This window comes from Meleagris gallopavo, chromosome 12 (assembly GCF_905368555.1).
Source record: "Meleagris gallopavo chromosome 12, MGAL_WU_HG_1.1, whole genome shotgun sequence".
Classification (NCBI taxonomy): domain Eukaryota; kingdom Metazoa; phylum Chordata; class Aves; order Galliformes; family Phasianidae; genus Meleagris; species Meleagris gallopavo.
The window spans coordinates 13,848,526-13,866,241 of record NC_139415.1 but is presented as its reverse complement, the minus strand read 5'-3'; the positions used below and the strand labels follow the sequence as shown (position 1 = coordinate 13,866,241).

The 17,716-nt window shown below is 46.4% G+C and overlaps 1 protein-coding gene across 3 annotated transcripts in view; it reads right to left on the bottom strand.

Annotated features, from left to right (window-relative positions):
• Nucleotides 1-17,716, bottom strand: part of SLCO3A1 (solute carrier organic anion transporter family member 3A1) — a 120,479-nt gene that overhangs the window by 27,075 nt on the left and 75,688 nt on the right. For all 3 annotated transcript variants that reach the window (XM_010717501.3, XM_085233612.1, XM_085233613.1), the window contains exons 3-4: nucleotides 6,546-6,644; nucleotides 3,345-3,608 (exon numbers count right to left, since the gene is read on the bottom strand). In XM_010717501.3, coding sequence (XP_010715803.1) covers nucleotides 3,345-3,608; nucleotides 6,546-6,644 — 363 coding nt within the window. The remainder of the gene's footprint in view (nucleotides 1-3,344; nucleotides 3,609-6,545; nucleotides 6,645-17,716) is intronic.

Here is a 17,716-nt window from a genome sequence, read left to right as displayed (position 1 = left end):
ACTCTTGGAAATGAAGCTGGGTGGAAACCAAAATGTTTCCAAATCAAGGGAATTTGTAGTTTCAAAATTCATTTAATTCCACTGTAGGTTTTCCTTTAATTCCTTGTGAATGAATTTCTCGCTCCAAAGCTGAAGGATTCCATATCAATTTCAATCTTTTTACATTTTTTCATCTCTCTAGACAGATGCAATACGTTTCTAGCTTAAATAATTCGAAAACAAAATGCATTTAGAGCGGAATGTTTCAGAAGGGTTAAAGAAAAAGCCAAGGAAGCAGTTTGAAAGCGAATTTCAGCAGAATTGACCATTCAGATTCAAAGAGATGGATATTTTCCTGCAAAAAACTGATTCTGTCAGTGTATTTCCAAGCACGTCCTGGAGCAGGTGGTGCATTAGAGGCGGCGTGTTAGCACAAGGCAGAGGGCAGATGCTGGGCAGACACGAGCAGAGGGCACAGGTGCCCTGCCAGATCCGAGCGTCATCTCCAGCCCCAACAGCACAGAGGTCCCTGGGGCAGCACAGAGGCATGAATGGAAAGCTGTGCCCTCAGGGCAGCAGGGACTGCTTTCACAGACTTAGAGTGCTGGGCTGGAACAACCCTGCCAGTCTGCCATATGAGTAAAGATCAATGGCAGCATTTATCCACCCTCTCCCTGCTATTAATCCTTCTCTTCCCTGTGCTCCCAAATGGACGTGTGTTGCTTAACTGGAATAGAAATCACCTAAAATGGTGCAGCACTCATTCTCTCATTTGGAGATGGTAAACACCTCCCAGTGCTGTCTCCAGGCTTTCTGGAAGACAACCTGCTCCTTCCTTGTGAAAAAGGGGAAGATGGTTGCTGTTAAATTAGTCACAGCTTTTCCCTGTGCTAAAGCCAAGGAATCTCACCCAGCCCTCCATCTCACTGTCTCTCAGCAAACCTTGCGGTGTCTTGAGCATCCTCCCATGCTCCAGATGTGCCCTGACACCAGCTCACAGTCATGTCCCAGCTGGGAGCACATCTCCAGGTGACCTGCCCTACTTCCCTCCTGCCACGGCCACTCACTTGCAGCAGTCACTGCAAGGGTTGAAAAACAAACAAACAAACAAAAAAATCAGAACCATTTAATAGCCAAAAAGGAGTCTCAGTTCACCCTCCAAGGGTGCACTGCTGCTACAGCCCATTCACACAAAGTCCAGAGAATAAACTCTCCTTTCCACACAATGCACAAGAGATGGACAACCACACACCTCCACGCAGCCATGGACTGATGCCCAGCACACACCTGTCCAGGATGGAGCTGCAGAGACAACACTTATAGAACAGGTGCTGGAGTTATTGACCACACAAACCCTGATGAACACTTCCACCCACAACCCCATGTACATCTTCTGTTCTTCAGCTTCTCAAACACATACAAATCCCAAGCCTACGACAGGCCAGCAGACACAACGATATGCATACATATATATTTTTAGCCTCTGTAAGCAATTATCACTCCTTTTCATCCCAGGAAAAACAATAAACAGGTCTGACCTTCCCCAGAGGAAACTTTACACAATCAGCAAATGGATCAAGGATATGAGGCTCTCTCACAGAGGAACGCATATATATTTTTCAGCTGCTGGCAAAACAATATATATTTATACACAGCAAGATTGAAACCTCCACCTTCAGCAGTACGCATCAGAGATGGTGAGGTTAGTCCTCCCATGCCATCCACGTCTGCTCACCTCCAAGAGGGCACTTGGGCAAATGTGACTCCTGGCCATGTTCCGACTCAGACAAAAGTGCCAATGGACTTGAAAGAAGATGCCAGCTACCAACACCACGTCGGCTGTGACAGCCTCAAAGGCATAACTAAAAAGGTCATTCCCTGCCTTATTTGATGTGATGTAAATTGTACTTCAAAGTCCATCTACAAAGAGACTTCTGGAACTCACTGATCCGAACGGACTTTACCCGCAGTGACAAGACTAACGTGAAAGACTGTGGTGCCTCCTGATGTAACCAATACTTTGAAGCATATGGATGTGGAATTTTAATTTCCGTACTTCAATGAGCACTAGCTGCTGTGGCACCCATCTCTGCGGCCTCTCTGTGTGCAAGTCAGCTTGCTCTGCATCATCCACAGGCAGAACTGCCACCCCTCCACGCAGCAAGGACATGCCACATTCTTTTACTCCTCTGTATGAAAACCTGCAAAAATTTCTAGCCCGTGCCAAAATGTAGCAGCCAGAAACAGAAGCTCCAATGAGTCCACAACAAAAGCCAAAGATTCACCCAGCTGGAGTACCACGGAAAACTCTCATTTCCCAAACCTGAGAAAATCCTTGCAGCGAGGACAGGAAGATAAAAACAATCATTCCACTGACACATTTTCAAACAATCTATCTTTTTACCTTTCCTTCTGTTTGAATTTTCTCATCAAGTCCATATTTCACATCTTTGACCTTCCCTTAATGAACAACCACATCAACTATTCAAGGCATTTTTTTTTTATATCTGAGCAAATATTTTTTTCCTAGAGCCTCTTTTTCTTTCCCACACGCAACTCATTCAACTCCCAATTATGGCAGCTGCACAGGGAATAAGTGATTTTGTCCTCGGTTATCAAAATGTGATAGACAATAACAAAACCTGCTCTGCCACAGTGACAGAGAGTGGGAAGAAACCACCAGTGCTACAGAACTGGTAGTTCTTCATCCTCTCAGACGAAGGATTTTCTATTGCAGTGTATTGAACAAGGATATGTGCCCACACTCCTGCACAATGCAGGATCTTTAGCTGACCTTAATTAGAACCAGCTTCATCGACATCACTAAAGGATGTGATACGGGATTTTCTATTCTCATCTGCTACAAGCCATTTTCTGCCTTGATGCTTTGTGGCTATTCTGGGTTGGTATCTCTCTCTTCCCCATTCTTAAGGGCTGTGTTGTGTCCAGGGCTGCAATGACCCTGCTGCCTCCTCAGTGCTGGGAGTTCCCCATCTCTTCTGTCTGCCTTTGCTGGCTCTCTGTTTCGGGAGGCAGAGGGAAGCAGGACTGCAGACTGGAGAGAAGCTCACAAACTGCTGCAGTGACTGTGTTCCCCTTCGTTTTTATCAACTCTACAGGACTATCATGGATTTCTGAAGCTTTGTATTTTAAGAAAAATCTTTCAAGTGGAACAAAGTCTGTCTTTAAAATGAGGACAATACCAGAGATAATTAGAAGCTAGGGACTGACATCTCAGTATACGAGGCTCGTATTTTTTCCTCGGTAAAGGTAGATAGCCCAAATCAGAGCCCAATTATAAATCCAACTAGCTGTTAGCCTGCTGCTGCCTCTCACAGAAAACGTGAGCAGAGCCAGTGCATCACCTCGTAGCTGCTGGAAGCAGGTTGTGCTGCTCTCTGCGTCCAGCGCGTGCCGCAGGACCCCGTTGCTCGGCTTGGGCCTCTCGTAGTCCCTGTCAGGAAGCATGGCCTGCTCGCTCTCCCCAGCGTGCTCCGGCCTTGGGGGCAAGGACTGCGGGAAGCCAAACATGGGCAGGGACGAGAAGAAGAGTAAGGCACCACAGAGGAGAAAGCCTCCCCACCACGCACCGATCCAGCGAGGGTCATCTGGGGTGATGTCCAGCTTACCTGCAAGAGAAAACAGAAGTTTTGGTGGGATAAAGGAAACGCGATGGAGTTAGGGATCCTATAGCCTGGGGGTCTGTTGGCCCCACGGAGCATCCTACACCCATCCCATGCGAGCTGCCAGCACATGCAGATCTCCCCCTGCAAGAGGTCTTCAGTACAAGCAGCCTTGTCTGTCTTGGTGGCACCTCCAGTTTCTGCAAAACCCTGTAGTCAGAACTTCTCTGCAGTTCTTTGGCTCTGCCAATTCTAGGATGCTGCTGCGTATCAAGTGTCCTCTTTGCTGGCACTGAGGTTTTGGGTCTCACTGGCCCAGAGGGTTAAGCAGGTGAAAAACCCTCAGTGCTCTCCCTGAAAGCTGCTGGCTGGCTTGGAGATGGCTGATGGATGAGTGTACAAGAGATGCACCCTGCGACACACTGTGTACTGACATGGGCTTCATGATGTGAAACTTGTGCTCACCTATGACCTGTGACTGCATGAAGACTGGGAAATGCCTAAAAGAAAAGTAAACACATACAGCTGACATGCAAAGAACTGCATGGAATAGAAGCAGACCAGACAAGGATGCTGCATCTTCATCCCAGCTCATCCAGGTCAGCACTTGGCTTTGAATTCACTGACCTGAATCCTTTTGGACATTTGGGCAGTATGAGCAGGTGTGATGATGTGGAGCATCCTAAATATTGGGAAATATTTACAAGATGTAAGAAATGTTGGAAATGAGACCCATTCACTGTAGCAGATGGGCCTGGAAATGTAGAGATAGCATCAGAAAAGGAAGAAAAGCAGAGTAAAAGGCAAGGGTATCATGTTGGCTGCCATTCAGCAGAGATAAGGAAAAGAGAGAGCACCAGTGTCAATTTAAGGGAATTAAAATAAGCAACAGGAGAGCAGATGCTGTATTCCCAACAGCAACCCCACTGCCCCGGCCACTAAGCACTGGTGGAGGGTGACCAGTGCTGGGAGTTGGCTCCCCAGGAGACTGGGCTCCATGTGGCTTCAATAACAAGCTGCTCTGTTCACCATGTCTGTCTGGGCACGGCTACTGACATATCTGTCTCAAGTGAAGCAATCAAGTTGTCTCTCGAGCAGAGAGAGAAGGAAACTCTTTTTTCCTAACGTGCAGCACTCAAATATATATAAAGTTTGAAAAATAAGTCTTTTGGAGGGATTGAATTTTTCTGCTGTTATTTCCTCCTGCCTGAAAGCACATCTTTTCAGGCTCCTGGGAACACAGCCACAAGAAGAGCCAACGTAAACATAGGTCTTCCTCACACCCCCTTCCTGTACAGGTGCTGCATGAAGGGCTGTGCCATAGGGTGTCCTGGCACCCCACACTTTCGGTCCAAAATGGAGAGCAGGACAGGCTCACATTCTGCAGTTTGGTCTCCAGCTGTAATGTAGAGTCTCCTTCCCATTCAAAAACAAGCTGAGGCCATGTGTGCCCCAACCTTTGCATGATGATGATGATGGATCATGGCCAAAGCCAGTTGGACCTGCAGCTGGAAAGTGCTGTCCCCTATCTACAACCTGCTGAGCCACAGCTCCTCCAGCATTAATGCCACCACCGCACTCCTCCTCAGCTCCTTATTTATCTGGGGCTTTCTGAGCTCTAAACACAGAGCAATGATCCTATGCAAAAACAGTCAGACTTAATTCATTTTCCACCTATGCCATCACCCTGCCTGGATGGAACCAACTACAGATACCCAAAAAGTGCACAAGAATAAAGCCAACATGTTCCTGATGTTATTCTTCGTGCTTCTTGCAATTTGTGGTTTGGGGACATTATAAACCAGGTACAGCGTCTTTTTCATTTCTTCTTCTATAACCTCATCCAGTTGTTTCTGAACTCATTTGTAAACTTTTCATGCCCTGCAGTGAGGAGTTCCACAGCTTAATCTAATGGAAGAAGGAGCATCTTCCTCTGCACGTCCATATTTTGAACTGAATTATGCTTTAATGGCCAAACGTGGAACAACATTCAAGCAAGCACCTCTGCCTAGAGGACCATCTGAGTGTCTTTGCAAGGAATGAAAACAGGCCACGTGGTTCTTGACCAAACCTGGTCAAGCTGGAAGTCTTGGCTATCAAAAAAAGAGACTTCTTTCCTGCACGTGTGATGTTACTTAGACGTCTCTAGCTGCCATACACAGACAAGACTAAGAAAGGGGTTCTCAGCCCTGCAGGGATGAACCCCATCCAACTGCATCCTGTGAAGATGTATTAGCAACATTATAAAACAGGAGCACACCCTCAAAGGTGACAACGTGAAGCGTTAGGTTTGCAGTCCGCAGGGCTCGGGAAGCAGTGGAGAAAAGCCTGTAACGCATTGCCCTCTAATGGCAAAGAGGCACAGCGCAGGTAGCTATCAAAATTTGCTGGTTCTTTCAAAATTTGCAAACGACTTGATTTAACCCAACATGGAGTCAAAGTGAACAATAATTAGCATTAATTTTGGCAGAAATCTACCATGCTGTGGGACTGGCCTGCCTACAGGGTCATTTGCAGGTGGCACTGGGCATGGTACGGGTGTGTTTCCATCAGAGAACCTGGCTGATACTCCCAGGTCCTGGGGATGGCAGCTCTACAGATCTCATCCCATGCTCTGGACACAGCTGCTCTAACATTACTACATCCGTGCTACCCAGTGCTTGAACACAGTGATGTTTTCAGGCATGCTCTTAGAGCTGAAAACTCATCTCACAGTAAAAAGGAATAAATTTCAGCCACTACGAAACTGTTGTTTATGGGGACAGTGTTAAAAAGCTTGGGATCTTGGTGAAAAAAAAGCAAGAAGCCTCTAAAAGTGATATCCATGCATGCAAGGGACTCTCAAGAAGGAATGAGAAGCAGCTCATACTTGCAAGCAACAATGTTTTTGACATGCTGATACATTAAAACATTTGATTTTAAACAAAATTCAGTTTTTCTTACTTGTGTCAATGAACACAGCATCCACATAGATTTTGGTACAGAAGGAGCCCAAGATAAATCCACAGGCTGGTCCAAATACCAGCATTGTAAACAGGATCCCTACAAGGAAAGAGAAAAAAGAAAATTAGTACTTGGCTCACGTTGTTCTGGTCTTCTGCAAGATGGCATGGTCTTACTGGGGTACCAAATAGACAGAGATATGTCTGTGTGTCAAATGCTTCAGACAAAAGGGCACCCAAAATGCTTTTCACTTCTGTATAGACTTTCAGGAACAAAACAGAGGAAGCTGTGATAGTGCTGAAGGATTTCTATTGGCTGGAAAGACTGCATGGACAACTGTGCGTTGGTTGGATATCTGATTGGACAGCATGAGGTACCCACAGGGAAATCTTTACCTTTGCCACCTATAGTTAAATTCCTTGTAGATATGGATATTCACAGAATCTAGGATCAGCAAACCTATGAAATGCTGAGTTGTCACAGACTGCTGGGTGAAGTCCCTTTGGACAGGTAGGAGCATTCATTCAAATCTGAGAAACCCTTCTCCCCATTATACATCAATATTTGCCACGTAACAAATACTCCCCAAGACATACAGCTATTCAGGGCTCTCGTGAAGGCTTACTCCTCCTGCAGAGCTTTTGTGAGCCAATTACTTGCTTCGATACAATATTTAGAGCATTTATTCTCATTCCCATTTTGGCCCTGGAACAGAAAGGCTACAGGCACATTGCCAACTCCCAATTATCCAGGCCAGAAAGGCAGAGGACGCAAGCATAATCCAGAGAAAGAAGCAGTAGAGATAACACACAGCATCTGTAAATTAGACAACAGAAACATATTTAGCACCTTCGCGTGGGATGGAGAAACAACACAAAGTCCCTAAGGGGCCTTGTAAATGGATTTCTGAAGAAATTACAGGGAATTCTGAACAGTGTGGAGTGAAACCTGCTTGTTTGCTTTGGGTTGAGCAGTGAGTAAAGCGGCTCTTGGGGTGCAGGGATGTTCCATGAAGAAGCTTGTTCACATCAGACTGCTTTACCTCTCCAGCAAGGATACAATCCACGCCTCCCTCCAACCTCCCTGTGGGTGCTGCCCAGCATCTTGGTGCATGCGTAAGGCACGTAACACTGATAACTCAGCCCTCAAGTTCCTTAACGGGAAACCTTTAATTTAACTCTGCGCAGTTCTCAGAAGCTGCAGAAATGATCAGAGCTACAAAACTTTCCCAGGGGATCACCAATCCACCGCAATGCAAACCACACCTGCTGCTGACAGCTCGGCCAAGCAGAGTAAGATGGTGCGGTCAAAAAATAACTTCATTTTTACTATGCAGAGTGATGTTCCATCCCTGGAGACCTTCAAGGCCAAATCGGATGGGGCTCTGAGCAACCAGATTTACTGGCTGGCAACCTTGCCCACACTTTTTTTTGTCACTAGGTGGCATTAGTGTCTACCATTGAATCAAGGGCTGGGTGACGGTACAGCTCACCCCAGCTCCCCAGGCCACCCATCCTGTCACTGGGAGTCGAAGAATTTTGTTTTAACAGATATAATCTGGCAGAGAAATGGCCGTGTCTATTCGTCTGGCAAGCAAAGATTAGGTGTTTCTTCAATAACTGCACATTAATTATGAATTTATGTGTAATTACTGTCAAGCACGTGTGGGCACGTTGGATGGAGTGTACATAGAGACGGGATCAGGCAGGCATGACTGGTTCTCCAAAGGCAGCAGATGTAAGTTTTCTCTTTTTTAAAACTTACTAATTGTTGCTGGATGGTTTCTGTAAGTGTTTAACAGCTCTGGAGACCTGGGAGCACAGTGATGTTGCTGTTTGGTGCAGGCAGAACAAGAGGGACCAGTCCTAATACTTATCAGAACCACCACTGCAGGTGGTGGTGGTGAAGCAGGGTCACATACAAGCAAAAACACAGAACCAAAGTGTACGGAACCAAGGGTAAGATAAAGAACAGAGAAAAAAATCCTTCACACCAGGGCTTTCTACACTCTGAAATGTCCTCACTAGAGGGCAATGTGGGATAGAGCATGCACCGAACAGGGAAACTGCTATCTAAGATCTTACAGTAAGATTATCATTCTACATTTTTGTCTTAAAATCAAGAAGAAGAGATTTTCCTCATGCTCTTTTTGCCACCCCCCTTCAAGACTCCAACAAAATCCTTTGGTTGCAGTAAAAGCGTTTTACAATTTATGCCACAAACTGAATAGTTTTTGAAAGAAACCAAGGCCTGGACTATCATGATAGATAGAGCCTGGAGAGAGCTGGACCGTGCTCCAGGCTCAGCACAGCACTGGCACAAGAGTTGGGCTGTTAGGCAATCTGTATAAAATATCAGTACTTAAACACGTACGTGGAATTCAGTACTCAGAAAGAAATGACACAAATTAGAATTTGCTTCAGACATCCTTCCACTTCTGAGAAATGCTGCATGTCTGCTCATCACCACCACTGTAAGGACAATACTTCCCACACCACCCGCCTGGCCATGCAACCACAAAGACAACACTTAGTACAGAAGATCTAGTGAAGTCCTTTCTCCCAGTCCAGGATCAAGATGTGGTAAAATCATGGATGGCTTAACAGCCCTTGCTAGGTTGTTTCCCATCTTTCCCTCTAACTTTTACATCAGCCTGACTTGATACAGGTGTATGCCATAGAGCAAAAGGGCACCAATGCCAGGAGCAAACATACCCAGGGTCTAAACCTGGCTCCATCACAGGCTCTCACAAAACTCCTCATTAAAAGCAACAAAAGTGGCAACCAATATAGGGTACTCCAGCCTCTTCCCTTTCATCTTAGCTTGAAATTAGTTTCTACCATTCACAGCCTTGTGTTTGCTAACTCCCATCCTCCCCAAGAGAATGAAAGGAAAACCAAGCTGGAACTGTCAGCTTTAATTCCGCTCTGCAAACAAACACCTCCTGCTCTGCAGGGCAGGCTGACCCTCTTCAGAAGGGCTTTGCTTCGTCCTACACCCAGTGTTTCAAGAAGTGGGGCATGTTCTCAAAGCAGCAAGCCCTATGCAGACCAGCAGGAAGTAGGATGAGAAAGGTTTCTCCTTCATGCATTTTGATGTTTTTGTTTTTAATTATATATATATAATTATATTATATGTGTATATTTATATATATGTATATTATTTTTTTTTTAATTCTTTCCAAATTATGGGAGTAATCATTTTCAGCTTTCCTGCTCTATCCCTCTTTCCCTGCTCTGTTCAGGCTGGACTGAGAAATCTGAATTATTTTCCTCCCATCTTTTCAAATGGAACAATTTGCCAAATCCTACTTTGTCCTGTCAACTAACAGACATTTTCCAGGGGCTGGGGAAAGGATAGGAACAGAGCGGAGTATTTGATCTGACATTCTGTGATGGCATTTTATCACTAATAAGGCCCAGGACTACTAATGCAGTTTTCCATTAGAGCAAAGAGAGAGAACAGCAGCAGGTGCCACTTTATCAGTGGAGTGACTGTGCTCAGTCAGTCATGCAAAGCACACAGGAAAAGTTACCAAGAGAGGGATAAAGGATGTCAATATTACAGTATTAAAGAGCTGACCCTTGGTTGATCATGGAATGGCTTAGGTTGGAGGAGAACCTTACAGATCACCTAGTTCCAGCTCCCTGCCACAGACAGGGATGCCAACCACTAGGTCAGGCTGCGTCCCATCCAACCTGGTCTTGAATGTAGTTTCTTACTGAGTCCAGGTTATTTTATTTTCTTCTATGAAGTCCTGAAGCAAAATAGTCAGGATTCTGGGTGTGGATTTGCTTTATAAAGAAACTCAGGTGCTTTATAACGGGATTTAGTGCACAGTGACAGAGATGTGGGAAGTGGAGCAATGAGAAAGTGAGAACACCTTGTTGACTGTCATCTTGTCCTCTCTCTCATTCCTTTTTAGTATGGATATGAAATATTACCATTATCTGCCACCTACCTTGCTTAGTAAAAGACAATGTACTCATGTCCAGCAGCAGGATACATATTTCTGACTTAGTCCACACAACACTTAGATACCAGCTAAGGTTTGATTCAAGAACATATCTGAATCAAACATGTTGGCTTCAAACAAACTGACCCAGACACAGAGGTGCAGATGCTGAAGGAAGATTTCATTTCCTGTCCTCTGTTTTGCCATCAGATTTGTCCAAACATCAAAGTGCCCAGCCAGGAGACAGTGCCACTTGCAGGTTACACACCAGCACAGTCTCCTCTGGTTGATCCGTAATTCCAGCAGAGCCTGAATGGCTGAAGCATCTTCACTGCTCTGGACCACCAGCAGTCAACTACACAGTATCTCAAGCCCTCCTGCTTTTACAGATGATCCCATTCCATTTAATCATGGAGGTGTGGCTGATCCCTGCTGGGCTTGCATCACATTAAGCCAGGCAACTCTTGCTTTGGCATCTCTGTGATACTAGGGTACAGGAGGTTGTGCACTGTTCCACTCCCGGGAAAGCTTATGGGCTCTGCCTGCAACCCCAGGAATGGAGTTTTGAGGGAAGTCAGTAAATAAAAACTTCAGTGTGGGATATTTGACTCAAAAATCACATTGGTGCGAGGGTGTGCAAAACAAGAGCCACGTGGAAGACGTGGGAACCTCCCTCCAAAGGTGGCATCACCATCGCATCACGTAACCGCATCCCTGTGGGGGAACAGGCGGCGAAATGCGATCTCTGTTGAGGGTGACAGTGACCAGATGGTTTGGTGACAGCCACAAAGTGCACATATGTGGTGCACAGAGGAGGGCAGAACGCACACGTGAGCTGTCATGACCCCACGGGGTGTCGCTGGGGACAAGGGAGATGTCATGCTGTGGGTGGTGGCCCCGGCCAGATGCTGCTGCCTCCTGCCTGCTGTGGAAGCGAGCTCTTTCTAAAGCACCAAGGGAGTAGTTTTGCAGAGCAAGAGATAATCTCAAAACCCTGCTTGTCCCACATTTCCCGTTGCAGGGCAGGCCCCTGAGAAGGGATTACTGGAACACAGCTCGTGTGCCAGGCTTAAAGGGACACCACAGCCCCGAGGACGGCGGGCAGCTGGACAAGCTGCAAACGCTGTATCCTCCTGAACCATCAGGGTTCCACAGGAAAGCTTTTGCACTGTGGGCCAAGCTTAACAATTTCAGAGGGCTTCCTTTGATTTTTATCAGCTGATGTAACCTCCAGATGCACCGTGTGGGGATGGGGATGGCCACGTCCTACTCAGATGGCACCTTCCTATGGCAAAACCCATGTGGAGTCAGCGTGGTGTGCGGATGCCTGCAATCCTGCAGAGCCCAGCAACACCATAGCCCCCAGCCAAACCCTCCCAGGAGACGCTTTTCCTCATTCACCCTGAAAATACATCATTTTCTCATCCACTGCCATCTCTTTCTTCCTTATCTCGCCTTCCCATTGGCACTGCTGTAGTTCTGATAGGAAATGTGGCCAGGTGGTGCTGCACCGACGGTGTGTTCTGATTTGTTCTGCTGCCTCAGTGCAGCCACTGAAGCGAAGGGAACGTCAAAACAATCCTGGCAGATGTTTCAGAGTGCCTGCAGCTGTCGATTAATGAGGAACAACTTTGGATAATTCACTGTAATGTTCAGTCTCTGCTCTGATGGGGATCAAAGTGGTTCCAGCCTTGTATTGGTATCAGATAAGAACAAGAGTGGGAGGTTGAGTAACTGCAACCTGTACAGGAGCACACGAGCTGTTTATTAGTTTTGCCCCCATCTCAACACTGGTAGCCCTGCCAGATGCAGGCACGACTTTGGGACTGCCCAGTGATGCCTGCAATGGGGATGGATGTAAGCAGCAAGTTGTGGGTGCCCCATCCCTGGAGGTGCCCAAGGGAGGGGTGGGTGGGCTGTGGGCAGCCTGAGCTGGTGGGGACAACCAGCCCATGGCAGGGGGTTGGAGTTGGGTGGGCTTTCAAGTCTACGAAGTTTTCAGCACAGCAATTTGTTCTGGCCTGTGTATAGCACTCAGGTGGTAATCACTAAAGAGGTTGCTAGGATGGAAAGGATACTGGATGGAAGGCACATTACATGGCAGTTTCTCCCCAGCCTACCAGTGTCCCCTTCAATATTGATTTCCATCATAAGTCAGGATTTCTCCAAGGAGATGCCTCCTGACTTTGAGATGAAATCTCATTCCCTAAACAGGCCTTTTGCTCCGCAAACTCCCTTGCATTTTCAATTATTGCCAAGCATTACGTTTGTTTTATCAGCAAATCCCTGTCCCCAGCACTATCAAGGCTATGTTTGAGAGGATCAATGCTTTACCAACCGCTGACAGCCCCGGGGGATCCCGAGGCACACACACAACATTTGCAGAACAGTACAAAGAGTGCCTGGACTTCTGCAATAAGAGCACAAGCTCAGCGCCCAGCCCTGAATGCTCCATAATGACTTGGAGCACTTCTGGCAGCTCCAAACACACCCATTTGCTGGCTTCTGCCCTTCATTCTGATAAGCACAGAAATAATGAAAAGCCCAGCAAACCAGCAAAAATCCAGCCCAGATCCCTATTTATCCTGGCCTCTGGGTCACTGGTTTGCCCAGCTGCCGAAATAGGATCACCAACGAGACTGCAAAGGAGCAAACTGCACTATGACTAAAGCTCCCCAAACCTCAAATTTGCTTTTGCTAACACAGTAGAAAGCAAAATAGTCACTCTGTGAGCTCTGAAAAGAAAACTATAGGGACACTCCCACTACAAAGTCTTAGCATTGCTATGGTCCCTACCAGCTGGCACTGGGAGCTCACTATTCCCCACTTCTGAGCATCCAAACACCCTCCCAGGCAGTGGAGGGACTGCTTGCTGCATTTCCTTCCTCACTGATGGGAAGCAAAGAAGAAATTTGCTTATGCTAATCAATCCCTGGCACGGAGCATAGCAGACACTAATCCACTAGCCATCTCCATCAGTCTCTGCATATTTAACTAAAGCAGCGAACACTCATGGAGGATTATGTACGCAGTGTTATTGTTGTAGCAGTGTTTTCCTACCTAAGCTGCAATCATTCAGACCCTGTCTCCTAATATTGACATACAGAGCACACACAAGCAACCTGCAGAATTGCCTGGGTCCATGCAAGCATTCTGGACAGAACTGCCTACGAAACTACATCTGCTAAATGGGATTTAATAGACGTGCCTGCTCCATACAGTGCTGTCTTGATTACCCTCCGGCAAAATGCTTGTGTTCATGGTGGTTATTTATAAATCACCATTTTTGAAGGAATAAACACCGCCTGATGCCCATAGGTATGTACAACCAATTCACAGGTAGCCTGGAACATGCAATTACAGGAGGGCTGGGTCCATTTTCCATCACCTTCTGCCAGAAACAAACACATGCCCTGTCCACTCAGGTGTATCACTGGGTTAGTATTCCTGTTCTCACAGAGCAAAAAAAAACCAATAGCACTAAACTCTCTTTAGCATCTCTGAAACGCAAGGACAAGCCACTCGCTCCACCTACCCTGCTGGCTCACCTTCTTGTCCCTGAAATGTTCTTGTCACCACGTCTTCAGCAGAAGCCAGCTCAGTTTGAGAAGCAGGTGTATGACCGTGTCTAACTATAGCACGCAAACCCAACGCACCATCCATCCCACCAGCTCTGGATCCCACAAATCACACCTACTGTGCAAACGCACCAGCCATAGCTCTGCGCTTCAACAAGAGATTTCCACACTTCAAGTAAATTTCTCCGTGCTAATTACCTTGGGAAGCAGCCACCAAATAAGATTCCGAAAGAGAAGTCTGAGAGATGCCAAGTACACTTCGCAGGGTTTCGGTCACATGCCTTCAAGCTGTGTTCATCTCCTTCCAGCCGTTAAACACCAACACCTGTTCCACCAAATCTGCAGCGCTGCTTCAGCTAAAGAAGGGCAGACTTCCTTGTGTTAATTCACAGGAACTGTGCCAACAGTAGGTCAGAATGGAAATGCACTTCCAGGGCACATTTCCCTCCCTGCAAGGCCGTAATCCTCTGAATTTGATGATCAATTTCTCATTTAAAACCGAATGGGTTTGATAGGAATAGCATAAGAATACATCACACAATGGAACAATAGCAGGTAACGAAGTCACCATCCCTGGAGGAGTTCAAGAACCACGGGGATGTGGCACTGAGGGATGTGGTTAATGAGCATGGTGGGGTGGGTTTGGCTACGTGATCTTAGTGGCCTTTTCCAACCATAATGATTCTGCGATTCCCATTTCAATCTGTCTAACCCACCTCTCAGAATGACACATTAAATGGGGACAAGGGCTCCTGTGGCTCTTGGAGGTTTTATCTCCATCACTTGAATTCCATGAAAGCCTCTTTACTTCCTTACGCACTATAATATATTAGGAAAAAAAAACCAACAACATCATATGACTGGGAATACAATGAGCTATTCACACACAGAGGGCAAATCTCTGAGCCTAGAAATTGTGGCATCTGTCATTTTGGAGGTTGGCACAACACCTCCTTACTTTTTTATTTATTTTTTAAAAGCTGCACAAAGAGTTCCTCACAGATAGAACATGCTGGTTTGAGGAGGAGGCTGCCAACACTGCCTCCCTCCCATTTTAACCTTAATCTTTGGGGTATCCCTTCCCATCCCACGTATCTTATATGAGGAAACAACGTGTCACATCACTAACTGACGCTCTGTGTCAACAGAGACAGCTTACTGCTTTCGCAAACAACCATGCAGTAAAGAAAAGAAGTTCAGCTCTGTTCCTCGCTGTTGGAAAGGCTTTTCCTTGCAACATCCCCCACTCCTCCTGCTCAGATATGCTGCATGACCCATGGGTATGCAACAGGCAAGCCCTGAATTCCTGCAGTGAAAAACAGCCTGGGAATCACCTAAATGCAAAGCAAGTTGCTGAGAATGCAGGGCTGATAACGCTTATCAGTACTGACCATTTAAGAAGGGGCCGTGTTTTTCACTGCAGAATAGATTTAATCTATTCTAGCAATGGTTGAGCCATCAGGAAGGGAAGGAAATTAAAAACAAAACTTCTGTTGTTCTGCTTCCTTGTACTGCAAACAACAGCAGAAAAAGTATTTGCTCCTGACAATAGTCATTCTTTGCACTGACCTAAACCTTGCTGAAGTTTGTGGGAACACTTCCACTGACCTCAGCAGGCTTTGGGTCACCCATCTCCTTCCCTTGAGGTGACCCACCTGCAGTGTGCAATGTACAGTCCTGGCCCCAGAGGCATTTGCTGCACAGCAATCTTACTGCTCAGCAGGCTTCGTGCACCCTTCTCAACAAGAAGAGTTTGGGAAGACTGAAATGTGTACTATTTGTTATCATCAGGTGTATCACCTGGAAGTTTAATGTGCTGTGTCTGAAGCACAGGAAATGCAGCCCGAAGCCCAAAGCCAGGCATGGGCTCATGAGGGCATCTTACGGAGATGCTCAGAAATAAATAGGAGGAGGATGCTGGGACACCAGTGCTTCCACAGAGCATGGAAAAGCAGGCAGTGGGATGCTCTGGTCAGACAAGCTCCATCAGATACCCCCATTACCCCACACATCGAAGAACAAGGAATGCCAGATGCCAGTAATGGGGGATGGGGAGCTGGCTGCATGCAGGATAATCCCCCAGTCTAAGATTACTTTCAATATGATTTCTGGCACTCCCTAGCAGCTCAGTTGCATCACAAGCACAAACCCGAGTGGCTGGAGCCAGAGAATTGTGTTACTGATGGAGTGCACCACTCAGCACCTCATCCCCAGCACTCCATCAGCCACAGCAAATCCTTCTCTCCAGTTCCCAAAACTACAAGTCACACAGACATTTTGTTGAGGCTTCTTACAAAGACAGAAGCCATGAGGAGCTGCAAAGCTCTCCTGTGCCTCTTTCATACAAATATTTTCCTTTGTGACACAGAGGACCCTGTCCCTGATGACTGCCTTTCTCCCTAGGGCACAGAACAGCTGCTGCTATCACTGTGGACTTGTCTCCCTTAATTAAACATCCACAACAACGGCACAAAGATGAAAACAAAGCCCTCTGGATGAAGCCTAGGATGAAGGTCCTGCACAATGGTAGCAAGAGGAACAATTCCCTCCTACAGACAACCTTTTAAGCTGGGAGGTGAATGAAAAGCACCTGAAATATCCCATTTAATGCACCAGAATAACTCAGTTCAAGGTGTTTAATGGGACAGAGCCTTGGCCCGGGGAAGTTATTCTAGTGAAGGCTTCATGCTTTCAAGAAGGTGGAGGTGCAGTTTTTCTTTCTTTTTAAATTAACTGTAGAATCACAAAGGTTGGAAGAGACCACCAAGACCATCTGAAGCCCCTTAATAGCCTTTAAGGTGTCTTCTTTGCAAGCAATTCTTCTTCTTGGTAGACAACCAAGTCATTGCAAGCGTCTCTGAGCAGAAGTCATGCCTCCTGCCCAGCTCCAAGATGGCTCTGCCTGTGAATTCTTGGGGTCTCTCCTTTTGCTGACTGCTTCCAGCATGTAGTTCCTATAAGAAATTCATTCCTAGAGACTACTGCACAGGTAAGCACTCAGATGATGAAACTTTCAGACAACCAAACTGTTCTGACTGGATCTGAGCTGGTTAAGAGGATTACAACTCGTTACCACCCACCTGATGCAAGCCTTGCCAGCAAACTGCCACTGTTGGCACTTCCAAGCCCAGTCCCATAAAGAACTCCAAGAAAACCATACTGTTAATGAAATCCAGCTGAAAGAATTGCCATAGGGAAGGATCCTGCCGCTCTGTGCCGCTGCCACGCATCCCAGCTGCTGTGGCTTTGGATGGTAATCCACTTCTACTATTTTTGGCAGAGTTGGTGGTATTCTTAAGGGCAGTAATCACATTTTCCAGGGCAGGCTTTCTGCCAGGGCTCAAAATGATGACCAACAGGGCTCTTTTAACCACCTGCTATGATTCCAGCCTTGATTAGTTATTAGAGTGCTGCTGAAAACCACTGTAATGCAACCAGAAAGGGTGGTTCTTGCAAGACTGACTCCAGGGAGAGGTAGGTTTGAAAGGAGAATAGAAAATGCTTTCAACAACAAAGCAATCAAAAATAAGAGGCTTTCTGTAGCGGTATTGCCTTCATGAATACCCAGGCAGCACCAATTTCTTCCCCATTGTTCCCACATCAACTGGCAATGTGCACCTTTCGTATTACATGAACAA